At 36.0% G+C, this 12,119-nt stretch overlaps 1 protein-coding gene across 1 annotated transcript in view; it reads left to right on the plus strand.

Annotated features, from left to right (window-relative positions):
- Nucleotides 1-12,119, plus strand: part of Xrcc4 (X-ray repair cross complementing 4) — a 208,004-nt gene that overhangs the window by 131,398 nt on the left and 64,487 nt on the right. The window contains exon 7 of the mRNA XM_050119855.1: nt 2,629-2,776. Within this exon, the coding sequence (XP_049975812.1) occupies nt 2,629-2,776 (148 nt within the window). The remainder of the gene's footprint in view (nt 1-2,628; nt 2,777-12,119) is intronic.

A 12,119-nucleotide genomic window follows, 5' to 3' on the forward strand; every position in this document is an offset into this window, starting at 1 on the left:
AGGCATCATGAGAAAAGCAACTCCTATAAAGGAAAACATTTAACTGGGACTAGCTTACAGTTTAGAGATTCAGACCATTATCATCATGGTGGGGAACATGGTGGCATGCAAGTAAATATTTTGATGGCTACATCTTGGCTTGAAGGGGAGAGGAACTCAACTGACAAATTGGGCAGTATCCTGAGCATAGGATACCTCAAAACACCCCTCTCCCCCACAACACACACAGTGATACTTTTTCCAACATTGCCATACCCACTCCTACAAAGCCATACCTCCTAATAGTGCCACTCCCTATGAGATAATGGGGACTAATCTTACAAGACTGATGAGACTTCAAGTTTCCTGTCCATTTAGGAGTACCAGTGGTCTTCCATGTCAAATACTAATTGGTGTAGATTCCTGAAGTTGGAATGTGACAATTCTTACTGTTGTCAAAGAGTTGTTCTGTCTAGAGTTCAGAGTGGGACACAGCATCACTCGAAGTCCTAGCCTAAAAAGAAAAAGAAAACCATCTCCAAGCATGAATAGACCTTTTGTGTTTAGATACTTACATATAAAATGGCGAGGAGCATCTCAAGTGTCTCAGTGTGTCTGTATATCTCCTTCACGTTTAATGTCGCATAGCACTCTATATGCAATTTTCATCAATCTAGTTTACATTTCTTCTTTTGAATAGATACACATTTTTTATTTTAGAGATTATAATACATTTACAATATTTCTTGCTTCCTTTTCCTCCCTCCAAACCTTTCCCTGAATCCCTCCTTGCATTCTATCAAATCCATGGCTTCTTTTCATTAATTTTTATTATATGCATACACATACACACTGCTAACTCTGTGTAATGTTACTTGTATATATAAGATCTCTTATTAAACTTTTAACCATAATTTTAAGTCATCATTTACAGTTTTAAAATGATTAGAAATGTTGTAACTTTAAAAATACGTATCTTACCAATTTACTAAAAGTTAATTTTTTTCCTCCAAAGTATTGAATATATTTGTCTGTTTTTCAAATCTTCCTATAGTTGAAATATCATCTACTTACAACATTTATACTATGGTTGCTCATATTCATGATATTTATCTTCATTAGTTGTCTCATAGCTTAATAAAAGGTAGCAAATAATTGAGCTTTAACATTTTCAGGGAAAAAATCATGTTTTCTTTTTAATTACTCTTCTCTATTTCAACATATTTTAGGAATGAGTAAAATTAACTACATAGAATCTTATAGAATCAATTGACTTAAAGCTTTGAAAAGTAAAATATGTTTGCCTGGATATATGTTTGCATGCCTCTTTACCAGCAAAATTATATAAAAATTAACACTAAAATTAATAGTGTTTGCTTAGGAAGCCAACTAAGTTCAGAACCTGTACACTTCTGTCATTGTTTTTGCTAGGTCTATATTTACAACACAAGTAAAAGTTGTGGCTCCATTAAATCTTAAGCCCCATGTCAGCCTGTCATCACAATCAGCCCACTCTGCATCATACCTCCTCTAAAAGAGAAGCTGTGGGCTATGACTGCATTGGTTTCCCACAGTTTTTCAAATTGACTATCCAGCCAGGTATAGTGGTGTGGTGTGTAACTTCAATCCCAGGACAGGGGAAGGCTAAGGCACAGACTTCTTTGTGAATTTGAGGCCAGGCTCGTTCTACATAGCAAGTTCAAGGCTAGCCATGGCTATATAGTGAGACTCTTTCTCAAAAATAAATAACTGTTTTAAACCCAGTTAGGGGTTCAGGTAAGACATTTTCACACCACCATTCTCGGGGCAGTGTTCACTTGAGGAGAGAGTTACCTTTAAAAACAGAGGTTGCTGACTTCTTGTTCTCATTGAGCCAGCTGCTGTTTATGGGAAGGGACTGGGCCTTCACAGTACCTCTCAGTAAGTGCCTGGATAGTGTTCAAATTCCTCCATAATTATGAATCAGAACTTTTTTCTGCTAAGCTTAAATGAGACATGAGGTCATGTGTTTATACTCAGAACACATATTGAAAGCTCAAATCTTTTTGATGTCGTTGTAGCCCCCAAACACCCCTTTGTTATAAAGACATGGATTTTTGTGGAACAGTTCATGATTGGTTAACAAGAAGGTATCGTTTTGCCCTTAAGGATTTTTCCGAACAAGATTAATAGAAAATACAAGAACATAAACCTAGTGTGTTTCGATTGTTGCCTCTGCGTAACAAGTACAGATCACCTTGAGGTTTTCCTATTTTAGCCACTTCAAATTCCATTTTCACTAAGGGCATTTGGTTTTCAAGTTTGTAATTTTTGTTACCTAACATTGCTGCACTTCCCTTCGCACCTTGTAGGTTAAGTTGCTTCATACCGTTCCTTTAGTACATTTGTTATGCTCTTTGTGACTGTGCCTGCTGCAGATAGACAGAGACTACTTCAACCAGATCAGTAGGCACTGTTGATAATTCTCATGCTAGTTTTTCATACTGCACCCCATCTTCTTGCTGAACATCAGCAAGTGTGCATAAACGTTTGAGAGAATAGTTTTGCTATATTTTCTTTGTGCTACATATGTCATTGTTGAGGAAGCAATTTAATATTTAGTAGAAATAAAATGCATAACTAATTACATTGAATTGCATTTTGTTTTAGCCACTCTTTGTAAAGACGATTCCCTGTTTTCAAGTCCCGATGTCACTGACATTGCACCAAGCAGAAAGAGGAGACATCACATGCAGAAGAATCTTGGAACAGAACCTAAAATAGCTCCACAGGAACAGCAGCTGCAAGAGAAGGAAAAGTAAGTGTTCTGCCTGATGCAGGACTACATCTTCCTATAAGATATTCTCAAATATTAGAGCTTAAAAAGTGTAATGTGGGATATTATAAAGTGACACATATATTTTCTCTGGTGTTTGGTTAATTCCTAAGAATATTGATGTCGTGATTTCCAAAAATTTAAACTAAGAAAAGTTTTCTTTGTGCTTTTCACAGTTTAATTAGAATAGGCATATAGAATACTGAAAATATTAGAATGCATCTTGTTTTCAGTTAAGCATTTCAATATATTTTATTGCTTAAAGGATATTCAGATCACATTCAAATTAGCCACTCTGTCCAGTTATGCTTGTCCTCCCCATCCCACCCCCGTAAACTCCCTCTTTCTAATCTTCTGTTTACTTATATCAAACTTTGGAATTACATGTTTTATTTTTATTCTTGGTTTCAAACTTGAATTATATTCTAATTTAATTGTAATGAATTTAAAGTAAAATATTTCATTTTAACAAAATAATATTTACATAGTATTACTATTTGAATTCTTAACAAATGTGTGATTTATTATATGTATTGTGTGTATGTATGTATGTGTGGATATATATAATTTATTTCCTTTTCTTACAAGTTGTGGTTAATTGAGAAAATGGTGGTGGTGTTATATCTCTGCAGAATGTGGGAAGAGAACACCTGGAGCTCTCAAGGTCCTTCCTTGGGTCTCCATGTGTTCCTCCCTACTTCAAGTCCTTACCTGTATGAAGCTGAGTTTTCTTTACATCATTAGATTAATGTGTCATAGTTGATAAAATGCAGAAGCAAATGAAACTTGAACTGCTTTCAATCAAGTCAGCCATCAAACATTTACAAATGCACAAAACAGTATTGTCACAAGCTTTTTGTTTGTCTGTTTGAAAATATATTGATGTTTCTTAAAGAGATAGTTATTCTATTAGTGAAAAAAGGGATATGAATTTTAAGGAGAGTGGAGAGTGGTACATGGACAGGTTTGGAGGGAGGAGAAGGAAGGGAGAAATGTCAAAATTATAATCTCAAAAAATAAAAAAATGTATGTTCCTCATATTGTCAGCATGATTTGTGTAACCTTGAAATACTTATGAATATTTTAGTGTTAATTTTTAAGATGCCATATGTAGTTTACATGAACAAGAATATGGATCTAGCACTCTTGATATGCTCAAAAAGTTTAAAAGTGTAAAGTGATCTGGATACCACAATGCTTTAGAATTCTGTAAGCAATGAGAATGTGAGGGGAGGCAGAAGCCATGTCTCAGGAGTCTGGCAAGATTCCAGCAGCATTTTTTTAACATTTCTATCATAAATAAGTATTTCATATTTATGTAACTACTCTCTGAGTCTATAATCCTGGTGCTTTTATGTCTGGAGATAGTGGACTGTGTAGGTTCAAGGTCACCCTTGTAATGTAGTTAGTTCAAGGTCAACTAGCTATAGAATGAGATCCTGTGCCCCAAAAACCCCCAAAAAACATAAAGATAAAAATAATTCACATATTTATCATTTATTTCTCCATTGACCTGATATTTATGTTCATCACACAGGATCCATTGTGTATAGTATGTGTGTCCAGACAACGTATGTAAAACACCAATCTGCACTCAACTCCTGCTCTTCTAGCTTTGTCTGAGTTTAGTTCTCAGCGTTTTACCATTTGAGAGAGGTTGTGTAATTCAAAGCATATTATTCCTTTACAGAACAAAGAAGAATTATTTCTAAATTATATTAGAATTAACATGCTACTTATATAGATAGTTATTGCCAAGAATAAGTTACCAATAATCAGAAAAACTCAGAGAATTCTCCCTTTCATTTAGCCAATCAGCAAATGTAACTCATGGGTATCAGTTATGTGCCCAGCTTGTAGGAAATCTTAAGGATCCAGAAGGGTCAAAAACAGAAATATTTAACCAATATCTTTTACTGTTTTTGGTCTGATTGTTTTGTCTGATGAAAATCTTATGCTGTAAGGAAGGAAATGTATTGAATTATATGGTAGAATAGCGTTACCTCTTTCCAGTGCATTTGATAACTAAATGTAATATTCTAAAATACTAGCATTCCCAATGTACATGTTGCTAAAACAAGCTTGGGATATATGCAAGGTAGACAGGTGAAAGGATTTTTGTTCTGAATCTTGTCTAATCTTATAAAAGATTTTAAATAAAAGTAATGTGCTTTTGTTTCTTTAAAAAATTCACATTATAACATTTCCTTATGGTTTAAAATGATTCTGTTAGCTTTCCCACACTGCAAAACTACAGCAAAACCCTGTCTCAAATTTTTTTTAAAAAATTGGCATAGACCATATAATCATTTTTGGTTTGTATGCCAGTCCTTGTAGGACCATCTGTCAGGCTATTCCTATGTAAGACTGAAAAGCATGTGTAAGAATTGTGAAGATTAAAGGCAATGTAGTTTAGCATGTGTCAGTCAGAGGTTGAGTCTCCTACACCCTGCTTTAAATTTCTTCTTCATCACCCAACTGAAAGAAGATATGAATGTATGAATTTTGGTTTTTTTTTTTACTTTAGAATGGCTTTTTATTTTGAAAATACATGCTGAAATTTTAGAACACATACAAAATTTAAATACTTGTTCTATGTTTCCAATTATTTCTCTAGAATAAGAAGCTTCTGAAAAACAAAAATACATTCTTAGCAGGAAATGAAATAAAAAGCATCAACAACAACAACAACAAGAAAAGTAGAATAAGATGGGACCAAGTGGAATGGGTGGGAGACAATGAGAATGTGACTAAATATTGATGATTACCCCCTCTTTTTTAAATTCTTAAACAATTTTTTCTAACAAATTCTCATTAAAAATGTATATATCATTTAGGCTACTACCATCAACCTTAGCTTCCCAAGCAAATGGACTGTTAATGCCTTAAAGCATTTTAATATTAATACTGCATTAATGGGTCACTATATTTTATGTAATTACTTTGATATTCTGCTTCAGTTTATTGTACTGAGGGAGGGATAACCTTTTTGTAAAGTTTACAAAAGTAGATAAAATATTTTCTTTGGTTTATTTACAAGGATATTCAGTTGCAATATCATTCAGAGTAAAATATAAAGTTTGTTTAGTGCTTATCTAGCATGGCCAGAGCTTAGGGTTCAGTCCTAAGCACTTTGGTGTAACGATATACCCTGTAGTCACTACTCTAGAAAATGGAAGCTAAAGGATACAAATTCAAGGTCTGCCTCTTTGTTGGCTACATAGTGAGCACAATGTCAGTCTGGCCTAAATGACATACTAGCTCAAAGATGGGTGAAAGGAAAAGATATCAGCTTTAACCCATTGGAATTTAAATATTTGCATCAATCCCTTAGAAGATTATATCCTCTGTGTCTCCCATGATGGTCTCATACCCTCAGTTGCTGGCGTTCATTATGTGGTGGCCACCGACTGTCCACCGACATTGCTGTGCAAAGTATTCACCTTCCTTTATTCCCTATAACTTCATCTATATGACAGAATGCAAAGCGGTAATTATCCTAGAGATGAAGACCTTCAGAATTTATCAGAACACCACAGAGGGTTCAGCCTGAAGAATCATCATTTGATCTGTAAGCTGAAGGGAACAGAGGAGTCAAACAATGAAGTAGGGGAAATAACAGTACTCAACCCCGGTATAGGCTGGAAGGACATGCTCAGAGGTGTGCCTGCGATAGCAGAAAGCAAGGCAGATGGTCTAAGATGCTGGTGGCTGCTGCTCTGAGGACAGAGCATGGTGGGCATGTAGCCTTGTTAGGAACTCTGCCTTACCTCCAATGTATGAGCATCCACAATATTATAAAGCAATTCTCTCTTCAGTTTTTTTCTGCCTGTTGATACTGCTCCATAACTCTTGTTAAGACATATCAAATTATTCCTTCCTTCTCACTTCCATACCATTGAGACCTAGAATCTTGGTACATGCCAGGCCCCCCCTAGTTATTCCACATTGTCCCCTTTGCACCTTTCTTCTGTCCCATCTCTATTCCTCTGTGACTGGGAGGACCTGCAGAACGACATTCCACCAAGTACCCAAAGCTGCCACAGTAGGCTGCCACTCTGTTAGGGAACCTTTGTGTTCTTCCTGTTCTGGACTTCAGTCTCTCCAGACTTAACTCTTTTAACTGCTGCAGTCTCCTGCAGGGGCCCCTCCTCCCACACCACTTCTATTTTCTAGTAACCTCCTCTTCTTGGTACAGACCCGGGTACCCCTAGTTTTCCCATGTGGCTCCTTTCTGCATTTCCTTCTAGTTCAGCTCCATCCCTTTACTCTTTCTTCATACTGGATGGTAAGTCCCTGTTTCTGAAGCCGTAACTTACTTATGCCATCCAAAATTGGGAAATTGAGCTGTGGACCAACTAAAGACTTCATCTTTACTTTCCCTTTATGGTTTTGGAAGGTACTTTGCATTGCATACAGAGAAGAAAATTAATCATTAATTTCTCCAAGCTACAATCCCAGTAATGAACAGCAATGATCTACGCATATGTAAGCTATGCTTTTCAGGAGAGTCACAAATGTCATGGTGGAAGCCAACCAACAAAACAGACGCCTTTAGTTTTGTTCCTTGTCTTGTTTTAGTAAGTTTTGTCTTGTTAGATTTTATTTTAGCTTGTTTGTTTTTATTTTCATTTTATGTTTATTGTTTTTTTGTTGAGCATGAAGTTTGATGAGTAGGGAAGTTGAGAGTATCTATAGGTTTGGCTGGGGAAGAATGGAGGAAAACTGTATTTAAAAAATTCAATTAAAAATCTTTTAAAACATCAAATCATCAAACTGGGAACAAAATTCTGATATGTGGTTCACTATTACATATTTGTGATCTGATCTAATAATTTATGTGTCAAGTTATTATACCTTTCTCTCTGGTCTGTTTTGTTTTAAACTTCTTACATTGTGTGATCTCAAATTTGCAATGATGTAAGCTTTCAGTTTTTGAAACACGGTAAAGTAAAAATTGAAAACATACCAAAGGTTACTAGATGCTTACATGAATGAATAAGAGCTTAATTTAGCATGAATTAGCAGTCCAGAGGTGCAGATTTATACTGTCATGTTGTTTCTTTCTAGTGAATATAAATGCTTTTTCTCAGGAATATTTTTAGATTGCTAATTACTTACTGCTTCTAGTATTATTCTGAATCATTAAATCTGCTGTTTATTGATACATATTTATTCAGAAATAAGTGTGACTAACACAAACAGCATGGTTGTGCTTCAGGAGCATCCTCCCTCGCTGTCATTAATCCTTAGCACTCAGTTACTATTCAAGGTAACCATGTGCTGTGCAGCCCTGGCTCTCTGCTATTGCATCCCACAGGGCTGTGGTTGTAGACTTGTCAGCCTTTTTATCCTGTATGTTCATCAAAATGAGTCACCGGCAAAGTCTACAGAAGCTGTGAAAATACTGTTGAATATGTATGCTTCGATAATACCACCAAGCACAATACTGAGAGCGTACAAGAGCATTATAAAATTACTTTCTATGAAATTTTAATAGTGAAATAAGTAAATGAAGTAACTTTGTATTCTAGCTTTATTTGGCATCCATCTTTCAAGGTTTTTTTTACTTTTAATTTTTAAAAATTCACTTATTTTATGAGTGTTTTGCTTATATCTCTGAATGCATTGCCTACATGTATATGCCCAGTGCCCATGGAAGTCAAAAGAGTGCTTTAGATCCTCTGAATTGGAGGGTCAGATGGTTGTGAGCCACCATGGGGGCTAAGAACTGAAACCAAATCTTCTCTAAGAGCAACAAATACTATTAACCACTGAACCTTCACTCCAGCCACTCATCTTAAAATTCATTTATTTGTTCATTTGTTTATTTATTCATTTATTTTGGTTTTTTGAGGCAAAGTTTTTTTGTGTTGCCCTTGCTGTTCTGGAACTAGCTCTTGTAGACCAGGCTGGCCTCAAACTCATGGATATCCACCTGCCTCTGTCTCCTGAGTGCTGGGATTAAAAACTTGTGCCACCACTGCCTCAATTCATCTTAAAATCTTAATGAACCCTTACTCTATTATAAATCATAATACCTAAGAAAGAATTTTTCCACACAAATTATTTTTAAATTAAGAACTCTTTTATTTCTTCCAAATGCAAACATATACAACTCTGTTAATAGAAGTAAGTGGAAGTCTTTTCATAGCAATCTATTGGCATGTCCTGAAGTCAGTTCTGGCTCATTTTAAGAAACTGATGAATATGTTCATTATTTAGCTAAACTGGGGCAATTTCCATGTCTTATTTGGATTCTCAGCCAAATAATAAAACCAGCAAATCAATACTGTAAATGCTATAATTAATGCTTTTTCAGGTGTTTCTCCACTTTTACCATGTAGAAATTCTGCTTTTCCGCTTTCAATTGCTCTGCTTTTCACCCTCTCTCAAAGCTGTTTTATCTAAAGAGATTAGGATTACATATAAACAAAGGCTGGGCTACTTATTCATAAGAACTTTTATAAATGAAAACTTCTTTCTCTCAAAGTAGTTTTTATGAGGAAAATGGAGAAGACTCCGAGAATAGAACCACATCTAATTGCTTCCATATTACTATGATTGACAACCAGGAAGGGAAATCACACATGGAAATATACGAATTCCATAAGCACTTGTCAAAATGTAACTAAGAATCTACTTTGGCCAAGCGAAGCCTAATAGATATGGACCGAGTGCTGCGTGTGAGAGATACAGGGAAGAAGGATAAGCATTTCCTGGACTTTGGTGATAGTGATGTCAGTACATATTTATATGACACCATTCATGTTAGAGACAGGAGTGAAAGGTGGTACTCCAGCTAGGGCTCTCCCTCCAGCTATGGTGGGAGGCGATGTGAGTCACCATTGACCCTTTATACTCCATCTTTATAACCCAGACATTTACAGAGAACATTTTCGGAGAAACTCCACAGTAGATCATTTATTTGATTATGAATTTCCAAAAGTTCTTTAGCACAGTATTATCAAGCATTTCTTCTCCATTACACTCTACAAAATGGAGACAGGAGGGAAATAGTAACAACACAAGGAGTAGTATTCTCTTTAGTACTCATTTGGGATATAGACTCTAATTTGTTTTAAATGACAGTAATTTTATAATATGAAGAAATTTCAAACATACTTATAATGTTAAGCATGAAAATGTATTATAAAGAACACTCTAGTATGCCTGTAGCATCTCCTCATATTCTCTGTACAACTTAGGAAGGTGTTTGCTTACCACGTTGATGGCCTTTGTTGGGAGGAATAAGGTCATCTTCTGAGTGACAGGACACATGTGAAAACAGTCAACATCACCTCATCTGCAGTTGTAGGACAAATCACTAAGGCACCTGGCAAAGTATAAACAAACTCTTGCTGTAGAAAGAGCAGCAGGCTGAGTTCCTGCCGCCCAGCTTCCACGCGGCTAGCTTTACACCCGAAATAACAACACACAAATTGTATTCATTTAAACACTGCCTGGCCCATTAGCTCCAGCCTCTTACTGGCTAACTCTCACATCTTGCTTTAACCCATATCTAGTAAACTGTGTATCACCATGGGGTCGTGGCCTACCGGGAAGATTATAACCCACATCCATCTTGGGCCGGAGCTTCATGGTGGTTGCCTGACTCTGCTCTTTCTTCCAGCATTCTTTTCTATCTTCCCCACCTACCTATGTTCTGACCTATCAGGCCAAGCAGTTTTCTTTATTAATTAACCAATGAAACAACAGATAGATAGAAGACCCTCTTACATCATCTTGCATATCCTTTAGAAACTTCTAGAGACCATATTTGTTTCTACAGGCTACAAATAAAGTATGTGTAGGTTCCAATATTTCAAGCAGAATCTCATGGGAATGATTTAGCTTTTTGTGTGGTAGATGTCTTCTAAAAATGTTCAAACATGCTTTCCAAAATAATAAATAATATTAAAACTTTACAGATGTTGCTTCTCAAAGGAGTGTGAGCTATGTGTTCTGAGTTGTCCTCATTTAAGTGTTCCAGGTGCATAGTGAATGGTAAATGGTTACACTCTAAAGTAAGACTGTGTTTGGGTCTTACTGCAGACCGTGTTTCCACTGTGTGAAAGGCTCCAAGCTTTTGGGCATACTTCTGTTTCTGCCTCCCATATCTCTGAGGGCACCCTTGGATTACAGACACAGCTTTCACATCTGGATACACATGTATTCTAGGCATCTCAGCTCAGGTCTGCTCAGTTGTGTAACAAGCTCTTCATCCACTGATCCATCAGTATTAGATATAACTTTTAAAACGTAAGGGTCTAGTTGGGAAAAATATACAGGAAAAAGTTACAAAATGGGCCTTTTTTTTTTCCCATTTTCAAGACAAGGTTTCTTTTTAACAGCCTTGCCTGTCCTGGAACTCTCTCTCTGTAGACCAGACTGGCCTCCAGCTCACAGAGATCCATTTGCCTCTGCCTCCTGAGTGCTGGGATTAAAGGCATGTGACTCCACTGCCCAGAACAAAATGCGCTTCATTTTTACTTGTTTTCTCATTATAGAAGTTATACATGATCATTCAAAATAATCAGGAAATACAGACAGCAAGGATGAGAGCTTACTTTCTCGCATTCTCCTCCACATGGACATGAGCAGCAGGAACACTGTAGCAGCAGCTCTGTATCTTTGCTCTCCCTCATGTGTATTTGCTTTGTAAAACTAGGCTCACAGCATGTATGATAGAACCTATTCCTAAATACAAATGCATGTAAAATTTTCATTTCAGTAGATATTTTCAACAAAATTTGACATTTCACTCTATAAATGTTTTCTTATTTCTTTAATCAATCTTCTATTGGAATGTATGTATTTTTGCATTTTGGGGAAAAGCTTTGTATTTATTTTAATATACTATGTAGTATAATTTTTATAAATTGGTTATTTTCTTAGGTATTGTCCCAAAAGCAAAATTATTACATCAGGAAATAAACTTGTTAGTGTTGTGTTATGTTTGTCAGAATACTTTCAAAGACTCTTAACTCTTTTGACTTCATGAGTAGTGTTTGCTCGGTGCTTTACATAATCTGCTCATTTTGGTTATAGGCAAATGATTTTAATAAACAGATAATATCTCATTATTAAAACCTTTTGTGTTTCAATATTAAAGAGCTTTATATGTATACATACTTGTGCATGTGTGTATGTGTATGTTTGTGCGTGTTGAACACATGCACATGCATGTGTGTATATACTGTGAAATTGTCTTCACATTTTACCCAGGCTGTGTGTGTGTATGTGCACACGTGTGTCTGTCCACAGGTGTGTGTGTGTGTGTGTGTGTATACTGTGAAAGTGTCTCCATGTTTTACCCAGGCTG

The sequence above is a fragment of the Alexandromys fortis genome, unplaced genomic scaffold (assembly GCF_014885135.2).
Source record: "Alexandromys fortis isolate MF-2015 unplaced genomic scaffold, M_Fortis_MF-2015_v1.1 scaffold_132, whole genome shotgun sequence".
Taxonomy (NCBI): domain Eukaryota; kingdom Metazoa; phylum Chordata; class Mammalia; order Rodentia; family Cricetidae; genus Alexandromys; species Alexandromys fortis.